Source organism: Hypanus sabinus, chromosome 7, assembly GCF_030144855.1.
Source record: "Hypanus sabinus isolate sHypSab1 chromosome 7, sHypSab1.hap1, whole genome shotgun sequence".
In the NCBI taxonomy this organism is placed as follows: Eukaryota; Metazoa; Chordata; class Chondrichthyes; order Myliobatiformes; family Dasyatidae; genus Hypanus; species Hypanus sabinus.
The window spans coordinates 135,743,013-135,763,712 of record NC_082712.1 but is presented as its reverse complement, the minus strand read 5'-3'; the positions used below and the strand labels follow the sequence as shown (position 1 = coordinate 135,763,712).

Sequence of the window (20,700 nt, the reverse complement as noted above, 5' to 3'; positions counted from 1 at the left end):
CCTTTGACGAGGTGCCGCACATGAGGCAGCTTAGCAAGATAAGAGCCCATGGAATTACAGGGAAGTTACTAGTATGGGTGGAGCATTGGTTGATCAGCAGAAAATAAAGAATGGGAATAAAGGGATCCTATTCTGGCTGGCCACTGGTTCCCAGTGGAGTTCCACAGGGATCGGTGTTGGGACCGCTGTTTCTTATGATGTATGTCAATGATTTGGACTACGGGATTAATGGATTTGTGGCTAAATTTGCCAATGATACAAAGATAGGTGGAGAAGTGGGTAGAGTTGAGGAAACAGGGAGCCTGCAGAGAGACTTAGGTAGTTTAGGGGAATGGGCAAAGAAGTGGCAAATGAAATACAATGTCGGGAAGTGAACAGTCATGCACTTTGGTGGAAGAAATAAATGGGCAGACTATTATATAGATAGGGAGAGAATTCAAAATGTAGGGGTGCAAAGGATGCAGGTTACCCTAATGGTTAAGCTCCAGGTTGCGTTAGTGGCAAGAAGGCGAATGCAATGTTGGCATTCATTTCTAGAGGCACAGCATATAAGAGCAGGGATGTGATGTTGAGGTTCTATGAGGCACTCTTGAGACCACACTCAGGAGTGTTGTGTGCAGTTTTGGGCTCCTTATTTTAGAAAGGATATACTGACGTTAGAGAGGGTTCAGAGAAGTTTCACGAGAATGATTCCAGGAAAGAAAAGGTTACTGTATGAGGAACATCTGGCAGCTCTTGGGCTGTATTCCCTGGGGTTCAGGAGAATGAGGGGTGGGGGGGGGGGGGATCTCATGGAAACATTCCAAATGTTAAAAGGCCTGAACAGATTAGATATGGCAAGGTTATTTCCCATGGTAGGGGAGTCTAGCGTACAACTTCAGGATTGAATGCTGTCCATTTGGAACGGAAATGCAGAGAAATTCCTTTAGTCATGATGGTGGTAATCTGTGGAATTCGTTGCCTCGAGTGGCTGGAGGCCAAGTCATTGGGTGCAGTTAAGGCAGAGATAGACAGGTTCTTGATTAGCCAAGGCATCACAGGGTATGGGGAGAAGGCAGGGGAATGGGGATGACTGGAAGAATTGGATCAGCCCATGATTGAATGGCAGAGCGGATTCGATGGGCCGAATGGTCTACTTCTGCTCCTATATCTTATTGTCCATTCCCCAACTGCTGAGCACAAATTGTCAGAGAGAGCTGTAGGCATGGGTTCTTTTATTTATCAAGACTCCTTTACTTCGGCTCCGTCAGGTTTGTCCCTTATAATCACAAAGAAGTGTTCGACGGAGTAGCTGATTGCACATGTCGTGTTAATGCACTTTAAGCAACAATTGTATTAAATAGTGCGATCGACTTCAAAGCTGACATTCTCTCTTTCCCTGAATAGTTGGCCGGCATTCGCTGTCAATTTCACGGCTGGCTAGTGATTGCTTCCATTTTTAAGCCTTCTTCCGGATGAACCTCGATTTGAACTGGAAGAAGAATTTCTCGAACTTGAACGGCCCAGAACTAGGCTGGTAGAACTGTTGTCATTGCCTGGGTGCGAATGGCAGAACCGAAGGGGAAGCGGCTGAAAACATGCTTGCCCACCTGCACCTTTCACCAGCCCCTGTCCAGGAGCCAGGTGAAGCAGAACTATCCACTGAGTGTGGAAGAGGCAGTCTGCGGCCTCATCACTTTCTTCTACGAGGTGTCCTACTGGTTTCAGGCTCTGGTAAGGCAGCAGGACCTCCGGCAGGGCTTGGAAACTGGGGGGACACAGAGAAGTGAGCGGAGCAATGCAGTTAACTGCCGGAGGTAAACCCGGCTCTCCACACCGCGGGAGCAAGAGATTTCTGCACCGGGACTTGTACTTCTGCGAGTGGCGGGGCTAGTTGGGAGCTGGGCGGAGTTTTTGCGTCTCCCAGATGTCTGCTCTTTGCACTGTTGTCAATGAGCTGTATTGTGTTACTAAGCAGTGGGGAACCTCAGTGGATCTCGTACTACGGGACTTTGCAAGAGGATGGTGGGTGCATTCCCATTTTTCCGTCCACGTCGATTACGCTGATAGTTTGAGAGCGTGCCTTAGCTGCTAAGTAATGGCTTAAATTGCTGCATCGTGTTACTGATGTCTCCCCTCTGAGACAGTGGCAATAGATTCTTGCAATGGGACTTGGTTGATATGTCTTGGTACTGGTAAATATTTGTAACAGGAACTCCCGTTAAAGGAGTGAAACTTATAACCTAGCACGTTGAATAATATGATTTTTTTTTAATTTTAGTGACTTAATCATTTTATTTTCTTAATCAAAGTGAATATTCGGAAAGTAACAAAGTACAGAACAGGTCCAACAGTTGCCTAACAGTTCCATGCCAATCAAGATACCCACCTTGGAATCTTTGCTCACATTTGCACCAATCCCTCTAAATCCCTCATATAGATGTTCTTACTCAAATGTCTCTTAAATATTGCTATTGCACCTGCTTCAACCACTTTCTCTGGCAGCTCATTCTATTTGCACATTATCCTCTGTGTGAAGAAGTTGCCCCACAATTCCTTTTTAAATCTTTCCCCTGTCACCTTAAACCTGAGACCTCTAGTTTTGGATTCCCTTCCCCTGGGCAAAGCAGGGTGTTTATTTGCCTTATCAATGCCCCTCCTGATTTCCGTCTGTCTCCTTCACCTCAAGGAATAAAATTACTTCATGGCTCTTGACTCAATCCAACTGTTGATGAAGGCCAACACACCGTACGCCTGGTTAACAACACTGTCAATCTGAACAACAGCTTTGAGTGTTCAGTGGGCATGGACCCCAAGATCTTGCTGATCCTCCACACCGCCAAGAGTCTTGCCATTACCTAGCTCCTAGTCAGTTAAAGAAATATAATTCTCTGTAACTTCTGCCACCTCCAACAGGAGCCCACTACCGAGCACATCCTTCCCTACCTCCCCTTTCTGCTTTCCGCAGGGGTGGCTCCCCAGGTGACTCCCTTGTCCACTCGCCCCCCCCCCTCCATCCCTTCCCACCGATCTCCCTCTTGGCGCTTATCCTTATAAGCGGAACAAGTGCTACACCTGCCCTTACACTTCCCCCCTCACCACCATTCAGGGCCACAGACAGTCCTTCCAGGTGAGGTGACACTTCACCTGTGAGTCGGCTGGTGTGGTATACTGTGTCCGGTGCTCCCGGTGTGGCCTTTTATATATTGGTGAGACCCGATGCAGACTGGGAGACTGTTTCACTGAACACCTACGCACGGTCCCCCAGAGAAAGCAGGATCTCCCAGTGGCCACACATTTTAATTCCATGTCCAATTCCCATTCTGATATGTCTATCCATGGTTTCCTCTACTGTCAAGATGAAGCCACACTCAGGTTGGAGGAACAACACCTTATATTCCGTCTGGGTAGCCTCCAACCTGACAGCATGAACATGGATTTCTCTAACTTCAGTTAATGGCCCTCCTCCCTTCCTTACTGCATCCTTTATTTATTTATTTATCCATTCATTCATTCATTTATTCCCCCCTTCCTTTTTTTCTCCCTCTGCCCCTCTCACAATCACTCCTTGCCTTCTCTCCATCTCCCTTTGGTGCTCCCCTCCCCCTTTCTTTCTCCCTAGGCCTCCCGTCCCATGATCCTTTCCCTTCCCCAGCTCTGAATCCCTTTTGCCAATCACCATTCTAGCTTGTAGCTTCACCCCTCCCCCTTCAGTCTTCTCCTATCATTTCGCATTTGCGCCTCCCCCTCCTACTTTCAAATCTCTTACTATCTTTCCTTTCAGTCAGTCCTGACGAAGGGTCTCGGCCCGAAATGTCGACAGTGCTTCTTCCTATAGATGCTGCCTGGCCGGCTCCATTCCACCAGTATTTTGTGTGTGTTGAAAGAAGTAGATACTGTATTCAGTATTGAATCAAACAAAGCATAAGAGAATGCAGGTTTTATAAGTATGCACAAACTGATAAAAACAAGGTAGAAAACAGAAGGCCTATGCCTCCTTGAGAATGAATAATTTCACCAGATTCTGGTTCTTATCATGGTATCTGGACCTGGAAAATTCTCATGTAGTTCAACAGCTTTAAAGAAAATGCAGTCTGGATAGCTGAATGATGCATAAATAAGAAACAGCATATGCATGAAATATTGCTGAGTCTATTGAACTGCATCATATCAAGCATCAATGTTTCCTCCCACGGTCCAAAGATGTACCTGTTGGTAGGTTAATTGGTCAGTGTAAATTGCCCCGTGATTAGACTAGGATTGAATTGGAGGATTGTTGGGCGGTGTGGCTTGTAGGACCAGAGGAGCCTATTCCATGCTGTATTTCAATCAATAAACAAATATTAGGAGCTTTGAAATAGGAGGTAGAGGATAAGAAAATATTAAATCTGGATAGGTGAAATATTGTGAAGTCAATCAAACTGCACCCCAGTAAGTGGGAGATCCTTCAGAATGGGAAGTACAGCTTAAGGAAAGGTCATTTGGAGAATGAATTTCAGGTTGTCTGCAGTAGGTAAATTCTACATCTTCTGATCCTATGACACTTCTTTCTAAGGATTTGATTTTATTTTTACCAGTACAGTCACACCACCCCCTCTGCTCACCTGCCTGTGTTTTTGATGCAATGTGTATCCTTGGATACAGTAGGGAGTCTAGGTTGAGAGGGCATAGCCTCAGAATAGATGGACATCCAATTAGAATAGAGATGAGGATGAATTTCTTTAGCCAGTGGGTGATAAGCCTGTGGAATTTGTTGCTACAGGTGGCTGTGGAGGCTAAGTCTTTGGGTGTATTTAAGGCAAAGGGTTCTTGATTAGTCGGGGTGAGAAAGGTTATAGGAAGAAGGCAGGAGAGTGGGGTTGAGAAGGAAATGTATTAGTAATGATGAAATGATGGAGCATACTTGATGGGCCAAATGGCCTAATTCTGTTTCTGTGCCTTATGGTCTGAATTCCAGATGGTTAGATTAATTCTTATTTAAAAATTAAACTTAATTGTTGATTCCTAGTGGAGAATTTTTTATAGTCATTCCTGTATAACTTAAACCAGAAACAACATTTAACCACAGGATCTCAGTGCTTCGCAGTGTTGACCCAACCAATTTAAGGGAAAAAAAAACCTGGAAAAGTGGCAAAAGCTGCAGTCGTGGAGAAACATGTCACAGTTGAGGGAGTGAGCAATGGTTTCCCATTGACATACAGATGAGTGACATGGAAGACACTTTAATTATACATAGTTGAGAATGGAAGTCAGTGGAGTTCAACTAGGACAATGTCAGTTAGAGATTAGGTGGGCTTCTGAATTGAAAGTATTCAGTCATAATCTCAAAGATGGTAGAGTTTCATCATGGGCTTCTCAGCATGCATGTATGTCAAACAGCTGAATTCATGGTTCCCTTCAAACTGAGCAAAATTACAAATGCAACTGCCCATCACCATTGCATTCTTCTCATAAATCATTCATTTCCATTGATAACAATGGGTCGTAGATTCACCATCCTATTCAGTTTTATCACAGTTTGGTTTACCAACTGTTCTGCAAGTAGCCACAAGAAACTAGAGAGAGTTGTGGTCACAGCTCAGCACATCATGGAAACCAGCCTCACCTCCATGGACTCTGGCTAAATTCTCACTGCCTCAGTGAAGCAGCCAGCATAATCGAAGGCCCCACCCACCCTGAGCATTCTCTTTTCTCCCCTCTCCCATCGGGCAGAAGATACAAAAGCCTTAAAGCACATACCAAGCTCAAAGACAGCTACTAACCTGCTGTTATTAGACTTGAACATAAGATAGAATTGTGAGCTCGCAATCTACTATACTTTGTTATATTGCACTTTGTTTACCTGCACTGCACATTTTCTGTAGCTGTTGCACTGTACTCTATAATGTTATTGTCTTATCATGTACTACCTCAGTGCACTGTGAAATGATTTGATCTGCATGAAAAGTGTGCAAGACAAGCTTTTCACTGTATCTTGGTACATGTAACATTAATAAACCAGTATAATAAAACCCACTACAAGGCTCTGCTGGATAGCAAGGACACTTAAACTTTAGGTCAGCAACTGATTAATCCCCAGGGTATGTAATTTACTTAGTGTTTCCTGCATTTAATTTAGATGGAGATCTTTGAACAAGATGATGTTGCTCTGCCCAGAGTTGCTGCCTATTTCCATAAGATAACCCAAGAAGAGGAGAAGAATGCACAAACCTTACTTGACTACCAGACAGAGCGAGGAGGGCACTACTGCCCAAAAGATATTCAGGTACTGCTGAGTATTAAGGCTACCTAAGGAAATCAGCTGATAAATCAGACAATGAGGAGTATGAGCAAATAAAACAGTCTCATGTAAATTTATCAGTTTGTCATATAACGGGACCTTTTATCAGTGAGTCAGCCTACTCAGTGTCATATGTAACTGCAGAATTTTCATTGGCCCTAAGTAACTGGTAGCTAACATTAAATGAACATGATGAATTAAGAAAATGAACTGAATACATTGCATAATCAATTTACATCTGTAAGATTCCTGAGTTATTCCAGAAGTGCTAAAGGAAGTGGGTGCAGCTCTTCAAAGGGGAAAAAGTTAAACCTAAAGCTGAAAGGAAAAGGCCCATATAAAGGCAAAACCGATAGTGGTGACTGAAGGAGATTCAAGGAAAAACAACAAGTGCCAAAAAGGAGTTACAAGAAAACAACATGAAATTAACACACGAGATGTGTCAAAACCAGCACAAATAAAGTTACAATAGAAAATAGAGGTTGATCACCAGTCATGAGGGTCCATGGCAAGGATAATGTTTATAGGTAAAAATAAGGAACTTTTGATGGAGTTGAATTATTATTTTGAGTCAAGGTTTATAATAAATGAAGAAAGGAAGCAAATATTGAATCAAGGATGGGGACAATCAAAACATAACTTTAGAAAAATAACTATTGAAGTAAATATTGACACAAGAGAATGAAATCTCAGGATAGAACGGATTTCAGGCTAACATTTAAAAACAATTAGTGAAAGCACTGCAAATAACCTAACCATAAACTTGTAAAGTTTTGAGACATATTGTGCACATTGTCAAACCCATCATTAACAATGATGAAAGAAGGAAATCATGGAAATGCAGACCTGTTAGCACATTTCTGTTCAGTGAAAATTAATGAACTTTATAATTAGGTTTAGTATGACTGAGCACCTTAATGCTGAACAGAAATGATAGATGGAACTCTTGCTGAGTTATATGGTTATACTGTGTAACTAAAATGTCCATATTAAATACCAAAATATTTAGAAGAAAATCCAACTTGTGACAAGTTAGCAGTTTAATCAAGGACACAGACATTGTTATGGAAAGAAAGGGAAAATGTTGATTTCAGAATAATTTCACTTCCAATATGATGATAATTAATGACCAGTGGTAGAGAAGTTGCTGGGATCTATAAACAAGGATATATTAATAGGATACTTTGAAGATATTTATAACAATTTACAGAGTTAACATTGAAATATCCAAATTTACTGAACAGACAGAATTACCTATTGTTCTTGTGTGAAGGGCGCAAGCAAGCTCCTTGGGGTAATGTGGGAAATGTATGGAGAATCTGAAGATTGTTAGAAAACTAGAAAAGTGGGGTATTTTTAAATTGGAAGAGGCGAAAGGTGTTGCTATTGGAATCGTATAAATTTACATACAGGGACAACAGGCAATCAGAATTTATGGAGATTCCTGATGACCTATGGACTTGAAAAGGGAGAAAAATACTATTGCACCAGAATATTTATTCATATATGGGAACCTGTAACTGTGGGCTCTACAGGCGGAAATTCCCAAGACTTATGATACAGACATCTTCATAGTGAATTTCTACCTTACTACTTCCGATCTTCCGCTTTTTTATTAGCGGAAACTGGAAAATTCCACGAGTTTCATGCCTTTTCTTTCGAAGGTGAGGTAGGCTAGATGGAGAGTTTCCTACAGATACCCGTTTTGATGCTAGTGTTCCCTTGCAGAAACCCCGATGCCTATCGGTGCGTAATATTCTCCAGGCGCTGGAGCTGACGTGTCACCAGTGGAAAACCACGGCGTCCTTCCTTGAAGAACTCTGTGTGCTGAGCAAAAGCCTTGCCGACCCTCATACTGCCAGCTTCGTCAAAAAGCGTCTGCTTGTTTCCAAGATCGAACAGATCAAAGTGGCCGGCGACCTAATCACTAACGCCAACCGAGTGGGCTGCAGTGACGATGGGGAGATGAGCTTTGGCGAGTACCTGATCGATCGCCTCCAGGAAGAATTGAAGCCTTCTGCCTGAATTGTTCAGCGGTTTTGCTGCGCTCCAAAGACCAAAGATCGAAACATTTCTAGTAACGTTGTAACGAGTTTTTTTAATTCTCCCCCTTTTCTGATTGTAGAGATATTGAGTCTTAAATCAAAACCTTATTCCTTTTTTTTAATCTTCACTTAATAGTAATGAAAATGGATAAATCAGGTTGAATATCGGTATTTCATTCACCATCGATCTAATGGGATCTTTGTTGTTACTTGGAAGAATTAGAGCCACTGTCTAATTTTCCCAAACATCACGCCCCTTTTCTATTTATGCACTAAGGGTCTTGTTTTCTTTATTATAATTATAATAATAGAAAATAGTGGAAATAAGAACCAAATTTTTGTTTCAAACGCTGAAACATCCGTTTACATAGTGTGTTTTTGTTCCGTACCCTGGTCGCGATAAAACGGAACTGAGGTTGTTTTCAACGATAATTGTATGTGCCGCAGGGAATACCCCAGTCCAGTAAATACTCTCGTCGTCCTGATGCAGGATGACGACACGAAATGTTGACGGTTTATTTTCCCCAAAGCTGTGCCACAGCCGCTGAGTTCTTCCAACAAATTGTTTGATACCCCAATAAAGCCCCGGTCCCCGGAACTGTTCCTCATTCCCAAGTTCGAATTCTGTTACAGCGCAGTATTACAGCGGGACACGCCCCCTATAATCAGGTACATTTATCGGACTATTTATGAATGGTTTTCATGGTTCTGCAAGAGAGACACAGGTACTGGAATCTGGAGCGGATTGGTTGTCGCTCTTGGTCCAGTAGTAATTCTCGCATAGGACAATCATTACATTTATTTCGGATCTTCCTTCTTCCCGGTACTGTTCACATATTTTCATAGATAGCTAATGCTTAAGCAGCGCCCTCTTTAATAAATGAGCCCCGTGTCGTGTTCTGGTTTAGATGAAACCAGGCTCTACTCAAAGGTAATAATACAGTATTTTTTTTAATTCTTTCTTGGACTACACAAAAGACTTTTGCAGAGAGATTAAGTGACACGGTTTACTCGGAAATAAAAGGCAGGCAGATATGAAAGTCATGCACATTGCTTAAAGGATATCCTGGGCGGTCTGTTTATACTTGAATCGGGCTCGGGGCATGTCCTTATTTTTGCTGAAATTTTTGGTTTCCACTCCAAGTGTCTAAAGTTACGACATTTGATTTATGACACTCCTTTCCCGACATATCCTTCTCAAAAAAATTGGAATGCGGGAAATTTTAAATGTAGTGAGGTGCGATGCATGTTTAAAATGCGCCATGGCTTCGATTTCTCCTCCTCGGGACGGTGATGACTTGCGAACTTACCCTGCTGTCCGCTCGTAGCATGTACTGTATGTCAGAAGCAACTATTCCTGTTGCAACTCCGATTGTGTACACTCGTATTCCAACAAGATTGAAGATTTCGGAAACGAGAATTTTAAAATGCAGCTTTGTAATATTTTAAGAAATTGAAATATTTTATTAAGAAATGAACTTATTCATAAAACATTTTGAAATCTATTTTCTATTTCATACAATTTAAAGTATTTTCATATCTTCCTTAACGCCCCATGGAGTGGTTTACAAATGATTCAATAACTAATATTGTTGAATTATTTCCTTTTTCTGTAAGGGTAAGATGTTTGTTTGGTATGGAATCATATGGTTTTATACTGTTGAAATTTGTGTCACAAATTTACAATAAATTGCGTATATCTGAGTCCAGAACTGAATATAGTCCGGGAGATTGTATCACCAACTGGTATCTTCACATTACACACCTTTAGCTCGCATTCAGTTAACATTCTGGCTGAATGAGTTCGTTTTTCATAACATTTTCACGGTTGTCCGGCTCGCCGTTTGATCTGGTAAATATAATTCCCCTAATCACACACTGTGCACATTATTAGCAATGAATGGATGCTTCAGTTAGAACTCAATGAAGCACCCTAGCTAGGCAAGTTTGTCAATTACCGTCCACACTTTGTGCGATGCAGTTACTCCGATTGGAGAAGCCAGCTCATACTAGTAATCTCTATTTACCGCAGTCACAGATTTTAAAGCGAACCGTGCATACTCTGGTTAGCATTTTCAACAAGGTTAAGTCGCACGGAAGTTGTTTAAACAGGAGGTAAACACATTGGACATTGATCACGGAAAAGAATTTACATAATTCTGGCAAAAGAAAATGCAATACACAAATTTCGCAGATTTTAACTCAAACTCGTTGATTGGCTGTTAACATCTCGAGTACAGTGCGAAAACTGGGATGTACAGTGTGCATTTAAATCACAGGAACAAGGACACTCGGGAAATGAAAGATCGATACGAAGCAGAACTCAGAACAGACCACGTACTTAGAAAACTTAAATTTCGACAAAGCGTTTAAAAGAAAGCAGATCTTTATAGGGGACAGAGATTTGGTTGAGTTGGATATTGTTGAAATTTAGGGCGTAGCAGCTAAAATTTCGAATTACTTTGTCCTATCAACTGCCGTCTAGTACCGTGTCAAGAGACCCGTCCGTCGTTGGTCATCAGTCGCAATAATTACCAACCGAGACGGGGCTAAGTCTCTCCTCGTGCTTACTATAAAATATTCACAAAGTAACTAAAGTTTGAAACCGAATAAGAAACAAGAGCTGTCTGTTAGTAGGAACAGAATCGGATTCGCTGACAAGTAAAATAAAGGGAAAGGACCCGATTAGAACCTTTCCACGGAAAGGGTGAGGCTTAGGCTGGTCGGAAGGTTCACAAACTCGCAGAAACGAAAAAAATGAGTAGAATGGAGAACAGTAAGTAATAGGCGCAGGTACCTCAGCAATAACCTCAGGGAAATGTCTACGTTTACCAACAAAATAGTAAAATACATTTACGTTAAAATTAATAAGTAACGAACATTTACGATTAAATACAGCATTCAAACCTCTCCCCCAGGAAACCGTTAACAGTTATTCTCACAAATTAGTCCTGTTGGGACGTCAAACTGTAACTGAAAACCGAATTTGTACACAACAGTGTGGGCAGAGAGTTTGCCATTGGACAGTTAACTCCATCTACCGGATTCTTCCGATACCTCTTGTGTCGTTGGCCACTGGGAGCAGTTCATTGGGAGCGATATCTCCATACCACGCATAAAGGAAAAAGATCGGGTCTGACGGTACTTTGTGTGATCTCACCACTCGGACACAGTCCTCGGGAGGACGGTGTGGGGTTAGGAGAAGGCTTCGCTCTATCTTCATACTTAGTTCATTCATTTTATCCCGCTAGAAATTATCCTAAAATGTGGGAAATATTGTCCCCGACCCTCACTTTACTATACACCTGCCTATGTATGGATGTCAGAGTAATGGAAAATAAGTTACTTCGATCACAATCTACAATCTTGATTTTGTATTCACAATTTAAATATTTTATATTGATTTTATAAAGAGATCACCTCTTTCCAGAAGATTAAAGGGGAAGGTTTTCAAAAGTGGCTATTCTCTTCGGAGTTGAAGGTAAAACTCCGGTCTATACTAATGGAAGTATACTTTATTGTCCTATAGAAAACTTCACAGCAAAGAAATCACCTCACCAATGTTACGATAAATTATACGTATATCACAGAAAATACAAATCGTACAATGTATCCACGAAGTGTTTTTCATCTGCAACGATCATTTCACCTTCATTACACAGGAAACGCTCGTTCCATACGTTCGTTTAAATATTTTTCTTATTGAAATATCTCCAAACGCTTATTGCCTCGAACGTTCAAATCTTTAACGAAAATCATTCAAAAATGTGACTATTTTGAAACTTAGTTGAGGAAAATAAAACGACGATTAAAATATTTAGAAAAAGGCTAGATGTTAATCTCTCAGCAGTAACCTAAGACAGAGAGGCGCGGGAGTGATTGGTAAAATCTTATTAAATAAGGCCTTACGAAAATTGCACTTGTCACCCTTCAAGTCGGAAGAAAAGGAAACCTCTCGTTGAGAAGCTTTCCATCTAATAGTCTGACACCAATCCGACTGAAATTTGAAAGGTGATACTGACCCTGCGGCAGAACCCGTCTGCCAATCACTAGCCCCCCGCCCCGGACCCTGGATGTGGCTACGACCTCGCAGAGCTCTCGGATTGGTTGGTGGAGGAGCATGGGCGTTGAAAGCATAAGTCTCTGCAGCCCACAGAATTTGGAATAAATAGGGCTAATCTTTCCTTGGACTCAGCACAGGTGCCGAAGGGTACGAGCAATACAGCTAAAGGCAATAGTAATAAGCTAAGAAAGGAGAAACGAGAAAGAAAGAAAGATTCTTAGGAAAGTTGAGTGAGATCTCGGCGCTACCAGCATGGAGCTAACGGACACCTCTCTCTGTTCCTTCTCGTCTGCTGATGACTTCTACGACGATCCCTGCTTCTCCACTTCAGACATCCACTTTTTCGAGGATCTAGACCCCAGGCTGGTGCACGTCGGGCTGCTCAAAGCCGACCAGGTGCCGACCGAGGACGAGCACATTCGAGCGCCCAGTGGACATCACCAAGCCGGTCGCTGCTTGCTTTGGGCTTGCAAGGCTTGCAAGAGGAAAACGACCAACGCCGACCGCAGGAAAGCGGCCACCATGAGAGAAAGGCGACGCCTGAGCAAAGTGAACGAGGCGTTTGAGACGCTCAAGAGGTGTACCTCCACCAACCCGAACCAGAGGCTACCCAAGGTGGAAATTCTCAGAAACGCCATCAGATACATCGAGAGCCTGCAGGCGCTCCTGAGAGAACAGGACGAGAACTACTTCTCGGTCATGGATCAATACAGTGTGGATTCAGACGCCTCGAGCCCACGGTCCAACTGCTCCGATGGGATGGTAAGAAAGTTTTTACATAATGCACACTTACGCATATGAGTATAGACAGTGCGGCGGAAATAAAATGCATGTGAATTGCTGATAGTTTTTTTACTAAAGAATTTCCAGTATTATATGTAAAGCTAAGTATTGTGGATGAGCAATATTGCAGGAAAGATGGAAAGGTCGCTGAACTCCTTGAATCTCAAAATAAGGTGCAATATTTGGGCGACGTATTCAGTGTAAAACCAAGTATGATGTTGGCATTGCTTGAAGTGCCTTAGCCGATGCAAACCCTTCCTTTCACACACAAACGCCAGCTGGCGGGTCTGTGGCTGGGCCTCACTGCTTCTCGTATTTTGACTTTGCAGCTGGATTGCAGCGGTCCCGCGTGCGGCCGGAGACGCAGCAACTATGACAACAACTACTTCTCAGAGTCGCCAAACGGTGAGTGAGTGTTTATCCGCACCAAGCAAAGAGCCCAGCGGGACCCCATCCTGGGAAAGAATGGACCCAAATTTCACAGTAACCACCTCCAGCCAAATGTTCACCGTAGATCTTTCAACTAACCAGCGGATCGATTCGTACTTCCGTGTAGTAATACTGAGAAAATGCATTAAAGTCATTTATAGGGAGAAATTAAGCGAAGCGGTCACAATATTAAAGTTACGGTTATTAATGTGGAACGACAAGATGAAAACATAACCATCGTGCTTTCTTTATAAATTGTTGATATTTGAGAACTGTGCCCGTCTTGTTACCTTCTTAATTGAAACAGAGACCACTCTATCAAGCTTTAGATAGATGTTCTCTTCTTCATCAGTTGAAAACTGGCAATAGTTAATTCAATTTGTATTTTCGAATTACCGGATATTTCTAGAGCACCTTATCGTGTGGAAGGTTTATTTCTATCCGACCGCAGAGCTGTTTACTATATCATTGTAATGTGCATTATGTTTAGATTCGAAAAGTGGTAAAAGTTCCGTTATCTCAAGCCTGGATTGTCTTTCCAACATCGTCGAGAGAATTTCCACCGATCGGCCGACTTGTCCGGTAATGATGGTTCCAGACGCCGCTCTGGGCAGCCCTTCGTCTCCCCGGGAAGGAGCTACTTTGAACGACCCCTCAGCCATTATCCCATCACCGGACAACTGTACTGGCACCGAGATCCCGACTGACAACCCTATCTACCAGGTCTTATAACGGCTAAGGTTAAGCGCCAGTTCCTTCGGTACCCTGGTGGAAATGACTGAATCTAACAAAACAAAAACGAGGCGGTACTCAGTCACTGGGATTGGTTGACACCTAAAGGGTAAAGCCTTCCAAGAACAGACCATTTCCTGATCCCCCGAGATCGCGAATTCCCAACTACATGTAGTACAATCTAAACAATCACCATAATTAACACTTGTCTGGGTTCAGTTACAATTGTTGCTTTTTCGTCCTTCTTCTTTATATGCATCCCAAGTAAAAAATGATATAACATCTAATGTGGACCATTTTTGTACGACGTTGTGTATAATTGTATATAAGAGTTGCCTTCTGCCAATCCATTAAAATATTTAATGTCGCTTGTTTATAGAAATGCCTGGTTTGATGTGCCAAACTAAATTTATATATTTATATATATTATATATTATCAGTGTGAATGCAAAGACTGTTTCAAGAATTACAAAATAAAAATGTATTTATAAAATTGTTTTCTTTTTTCTACACCGATTCTAATTCACACTAGTGACAGCCGTTTACAGAGAAGCGGGGATCGGTTCCCTGTAAGCAGTTTAAAACTGCATAACAAGGAATTAACTGCGGGTGGATATTTTGCATCGAGCTGTCATCTTGTTCACTGCGTGACAGCCTCAGGATAGCACAATTTGGAAACTAACTCTTAGAGTTAAAGTTGCACTTTATTATGATTCTTTGGCATTCTTCCGCTGTTCCGGCCAACGCTACATCAACTCGTTTTTTTTTAAATATTCGCCTGTAAGGTGGCATTTCGATAATAGTTTGTTGGCAGAATCCTCCTGTAAATGCCTTCCATTTTGGCAAGTGACAATGGCCTCCAGAGACCATGGACAGCAGCAGGAATTCATCAGGTCCGAGGCCGCTGAAACGCGCTTTGCAGGGAAGAACGGACGTGTGAAGGAATAAGATCCTTAACTATTAAGGATCCAAAATAATCAAATTTGATTGTTGTTCCGAGCAGGCCGAGGTGTTCCAGTAAGGTCACTGTATTCCGTCCCAAACGATTCTGTACAAACCTGGGGCAAAACAAGGCACAAACTTTGTGCGAACATACTTTGGTCAATAAAATAGTTTAGAAAATTTAATTAATTTCATTGGGAGAAATTAATTAGTATCGTTAATAAATGTGGGACTTGAATGCAGTTCCAAACAACAAAGCCATTTGTTAAATTGTTCGATCAAAGAAGGATCCGAAACAAATGTAAATTCTGATGTCAATACCTGTTAAAGAAATAGCAGTCACAGACTTATTTTCTTGATGCCTCTCCATAGCGCCAGATTTGTACAAATGATCTCCCGTGATCTCCCAGCGCTGAACAAATTTAAAACTATAGCGGAGGTTGTAGGTCCAGTACTGAATATTAGTATCCCTGGTATGAATTATATATACGACTATTATCCGTGAATATTATCATTAATGGACAATGGAAATACAGTACTCAGAAAGTCCAAATGTCAGGACAAGTCGGTGACAAATCTTCAGAAGTTTCATTCAACAACTGCTGAATCGTGACTTGACACGGATCACATATAGTCATGCCGTGTTTTACATGTACTTTAAACAGTTCAGTGAAATTATAATCCTTCTGATTTGGTACCCATTTTCAATTCTAAACTGCGCTAACCTATCCACAGCTAGGGTAACTAAGCACTCAGTGATGTTTCCTCTTGGAAGATCTGATAGCAAGGAAGGCTTAAACTCTAAGTTCCTCCAGTCACCAACTGCATACGTATACACTTGCTTAGTGGGCACTTTATGTGGGAAAGGGCTGGAACACCCCGTGGTCTTCTGCTCCTGTAGCCCATCCACCTCAAGGTTGGACCTGAGCATCCAGAGATGGTCTCTGCACACCACAGTTGGAACATATGATTACTTGAATTACTGTCATCTTCCTCTCAGCTTGAACAAGTCTGGCCATTCTCTTCTGACCTCTCTCATCAGCAAGGCATTTTCACCCACAGAGCTGCAGCTCAATGCATATTTTTTCCCCTCACATTTCTTTATAAATTCTAGAGATCAGCAGTTTCTGATACTCAAACCACCCCATCTGGCACCAACAATCATTCCCGTGGTCAAAGTCACTTAGATCACATTTCCTCCCCATTCTGATGTTTGATCTGAATAACAAAAGAACCTCTTGACTATGTCTGCATGCTTTATGCATTGAGTTGCTGCCACAAAATTGGCTGATTATGTTCTTGCAATAACAAGGTGTACAGGCCATTAAGTGTATACTTATAATCTCATATACACTACAGCCCTCTCCCTTTTTCTTTGCAAATATCTGCTACAACTTAAAACATAATACAGTATATACAAGGTTATTCTGCATCTGGAACTCTGAAACTCTGAACTGAATACTGAGCCTTTTCGCTTATAATTCTACAAATCTGTTTACAGGGTGACACAGGTCTTGCTCCTAACTGAAAAAAAAAGTTCTGACATGGCTCTCTGACCAGAAAAGTTAATTCCATTTCTCTTTCCACAGATTCTGTCTGACTTGCCAGTATTTTCAGTTTTTATTTCTGATTTCCAGAATCTGGAGGTGTTTGACCTCTATCAGATGTGAAGGTCCAGTTGTGTCCCCATCACATCTGATCCACCACATGTTGGGAAGGCTTGTTGAGATTGTGGCTCAAATCAGGGAAACTGGAGTCGTCAAAACTCATATGAGATCATCAAGAGGAACAGAGGTCTCAAAGCACACCTTGTCAAGAGTATTCTCTTCCAACTCTAAGGAACCGATGAATGGCCTTTGTGAATTTCTGCAGACAGCCCCATCAGGTCAAGGCCAAGGCAGGACTAATAGTTTCTTATTTTTAAGCAATGGAAATTCAAGTCCTAGCTGTTACTGCAGCAACAAAGGTCTGGCAATGAATTACATCATTGTAGTCGGCACCATCAGATTAAAATGTTTGGCTACTGGGAAATTCCGCTTTTAGTTGATGGAGTGGAAGTGTCCCCAAAGTGGTTCCCCCCTTTACACTGAGTTTCACCAATGCGGCGGGGTGGGGGGGGGGGGAGTGTAACCATGTCAGGAGCAACGGATACAGTAGACAACCCCAAAAGATTCACAGGTGAAGTGTTGCCTCAACTGGAAGGACTGTAGCATTTTTCTCAACTGCAGGGGCTACGTGCCAGGAGGGAGATTAGTGGGGAGGGACAAATGGAGGGTGTAATCCCTGTAGAAAGTGGAGGTGGGGAGGGAAGTAAAGATGTGTTTGGTGATAGGATCCCCTTGAAGGTGGTGGAAGTTGCAGAGAATGATGTGTTGATTGTGGAGGCTCATGGGGTTGTGGGTGGGAACAAGGGGAACACTATCACTGTTAAGGTGGTGGGAAGATGGGGTGAGCACAGATGTCCAGGAAGTGGAGGAGATTCAAGTGAGGGCAGCATCAATGGTGGAGGAATGGGGATCCATTCTCTAGAGATAGAGAGCATTTCCAATGTCCTGGAAAGGAAAGCTTCATCCTGGAACAGTTGTTGCCGAGAGAAAGGAACTGAGATAAGGGGAACCCATCACTACCCCTTGAGTCTTGAGAAAATGGGAGGTGCAAGATGTGAATTGTTGAGGGTGAACAGCAGTTCTGCAAGAAAGAGGATGGTGGTGGTGCAGAAGAATTGGTTATATCTTTTGCTGAGAAAGAAACAGCTAACCTTAAGGCCATCTTGATGGGGAATAGAAGTGCATAGGCGATGGATATCCATGGCAGAAATGTGGCACAGGACCAGTGAATTGAAAGTTGTTGAAGAGATCGAGATCATGTGGAATGTCATGGTAGTAGATGGGCATATCTGTTGCTATGGCATTTGCCAATGCTTTCCTGCAGAAGCATTACCTGGTCCTGGACCATAATTTTTTTTTATTAAACAAAATATACTTTATTCAAAAATAAAATTATATACAATAACCATTCAAAGACAGTTGGTACAGTTGGTACCATTACTGTCTTTACATTTTCAAAGTTCCAAAGTTGAGCCACCCACGTGGCACTTTGTCCTTTCATATTTACATTCAGGGGGTATACCCACAACCCCCCTACCCCTCAACTCCCACAGGAGAAGAACCCTAGACTGTGGTCCTTCCCCACCGTGCCCTTGCGGTGGCTGCACCGAGTTTGAGTGCGTCCTTCAGCACGTACTCCTGCAGCCGAGAATGTGCCAGTTGGCAGCATTCCCCCACGGACATCTCCATGTGCTGGTAGACCATCAAGTTTCGGGCCGACCAAAGAGCGTCTTTGACCGAGTTGATGATCTGCCAGCAGCACTGGATGTTGGTCTAGGTGTGCGTCCCCGGGAACAGCCCGGAGATCAGAGAGTCCTCTGTTACGCAGCTGCTGGGGATGAACCTCGACACTACCCCTTCCATCCTCCTCCACACCCTCTCTGCGAACCCACAGTGTGCAAAGAGGTGGGTCACCGACTCCTCCTCATTGCAGTCTTCCCGTGGGCAGAGGGGTGTGGGGACGACGTTCCGGCGTACAGGAGGGATCGGACTGGGAGGGCCCCTCTCACCGCCAGCCAGGTGAGGTCTTCGTGCCTGTTGGTGAGGTCTGGTGATGAGGCATTTTGCCAGATGAACTGGACAGTCTGCTCAGGGAGCCACCCCACTGTGTCCATCTCATCCTTCTCCTGCAGTGCCTGCAGGACCTTACGTGCTGACCACTGCCTGATGGCCCTGTGGTCAAAGGCGTTGACCTGAAAGAACTTCTCTATGAAGGACAGGTATGGCGGCAACGACCAGTTGACTGGGGTGTTGCGCGGTAAAGGGGCCAGACCCATCCTTCGTAGCCAGGGCAACAGGTAGAACCTGGGCACTCAGTGGTACTTGGTGCCCACATACCTGGGATCCACACACAACCTGATGCAGCCACACACGAAGCTAGCTATCAGGGTGAGGGCGACATTGGGGATGTTTTTGCTCCTGTTGTCCAGGGACTTGTGCATGGTTGGCCATCTGACCCGGACCATAAATCAACCTCCCAGTGAACACGTTGAGGCAAAGAGCAGAAATCAAATCTGTGGCCTGAAGGATGAAATCTTGCAGTACCTCCCATCACTTACTGTAAGTCCAGTGAATCTCGGCAGGAAAGCCTGGCCGGGCTGTTCCCTGAGGTTTCTGGCTGTCAGGGGATGGAATTGGTAGGAAATCAGTTATTTCGCCTCTGTGTATGTTTTCAGGGACATACATTTTTGAACAGCACCTTCCACCATCGTACATGTGGGCCCTCAACTGTTGCGAAATAAGTATAAATACCTAGAGGACTTTCTTTCAATCACATGCTTATATTTTCCAGATAGAATATCATGTTGTTGCACATGACATAGCCGCAGCTTTGCTCACTGACATATTGTAATCAATCTTCTTCTAAATGGAACTGAGACGATAAACAGCCGAACATTAAAAAAATAAAAACAGAAAACATTGGAAAAAGTCAGTAGGATGGGCATCACCAGCACCAGCCTGCCCACCATTAAGAATGTACAGTATTTAGAGAAAGGTGCCGGGAAAAAGCCAGTAACATTACGAAGGATACCTCTCATCCTGCTCATATACTGTCTGTCCCACTGTCCCACTCCCATTTGGGAGAAGGCTGCCAAGCGTTCATGCCAGGAGAGACTCAAAAACAGGTTACTTTCCCCAAACAGTAAGGTTTATTAATACTTCCACCCACTAACTCTACCACTACTTTATCATTTCCTGTCAGCCTAATTTTACTTTATGGACATATGTGGGATAGCAAATAGACTGACTGTATTTATATTTATTGTGTTTTTATTATCATTGTGTTCTTTATCTTTGAGGTTGTCATAACTGGAGGCGGTAGTGGGGATAAGCGCCTAACAATTATTCTATGCTCCCAATGACATGCATCTCAGGTAGCCTCTGACAACCAAGTCCAACTCCTGGCCTTTACATGTGGTTTAGTGACTAAGCTGGTGCAGCCATTTCTACTGACAGGAGAAGGGGAAAATGCAGGTTATTGATACCTTTAAACCAGACAGTTCAGGCAGATGGGGCCTGTCAGCCGTGGTTGGCAGCTCATCTAGAAGGAAGACTGATCTCAAACCTCTGCAGCCTTGCAGCCATACCACTCATTGGAAAGGCTCAGGAGCAAACCCCAAGGAAAAATCTGGAGCTGGAGTCCTACATTGAGTCCAACACTGACTGGCAATTCCTGTGATGCTGCTTGTGTCAAACTGTACTGGTCTCTGCCGTTCCTTTAGATTGATCAGCTACATTGAGAGGGGGAGCATACTGCATAGGCAACGGCTTGCTCTCCGTACTGTACTGCTCTAGCTTCCATAGACAGCTAGGTTGACATCCATGTTCAACCATGGTCAA

General features: G+C 43.1%; 2 protein-coding genes across 2 annotated transcripts; both read left to right on the top strand.

Moving 5' to 3' along the window:
* The first annotated feature begins 1,205 nt into the window (after positions 1 to 1,205).
* zgc:172145 (Ferritin light chain, oocyte isoform-like) lies at positions 1,206 to 10,016 on the top strand. Its single transcript, XM_059975707.1, has 3 exons — positions 1,206 to 1,713; positions 6,098 to 6,244; positions 7,988 to 10,016. Exons 1-3 carry the CDS (start codon positions 1,546 to 1,548, stop codon positions 8,282 to 8,284), a joined length of 612 nt encoding a protein of 203 aa, XP_059831690.1. The 5' UTR covers positions 1,206 to 1,545; the 3' UTR covers positions 8,285 to 10,016.
* Positions 10,017 to 12,178: 2,162 nt separating this feature from the next.
* On the top strand, positions 12,179 to 14,691 carry myod1 (myogenic differentiation 1). Its single transcript, XM_059973943.1, has 3 exons — positions 12,179 to 13,129; positions 13,480 to 13,555; positions 14,070 to 14,691. Exons 1-3 carry the CDS (start codon positions 12,620 to 12,622, stop codon positions 14,309 to 14,311), a joined length of 828 nt encoding a protein of 275 aa, XP_059829926.1. The 5' UTR covers positions 12,179 to 12,619; the 3' UTR covers positions 14,312 to 14,691.
* Positions 14,692 to 20,700: the final 6,009 nt, after the last annotated feature.

Coding starts and splice junctions, on each gene's coding strand:
- zgc:172145 (XM_059975707.1), top strand. CDS start 1,546: ATGGCAGAACCGAAGGGGAAGCGGCTGAAAACATGCTTGCCCACCTGC. Junction 1,714..6,097: donor CCTACTGGTTTCAGGCTCTG/GTAAGGCAGCAG, acceptor CATTTAATTTAG/ATGGAGATCTTTGAACAAGA. Junction 6,245..7,987: donor ACTGCCCAAAAGATATTCAG/GTACTGCTGAGT, acceptor GTTCCCTTGCAG/AAACCCCGATGCCTATCGGT.
- myod1 (XM_059973943.1), top strand. CDS start 12,620: ATGGAGCTAACGGACACCTCTCTCTGTTCCTTCTCGTCTGCTGATGAC. Junction 13,130..13,479: donor CCAACTGCTCCGATGGGATG/GTAAGAAAGTTT, acceptor TTGACTTTGCAG/CTGGATTGCAGCGGTCCCGC. Junction 13,556..14,069: donor CTTCTCAGAGTCGCCAAACG/GTGAGTGAGTGT, acceptor CATTATGTTTAG/ATTCGAAAAGTGGTAAAAGT.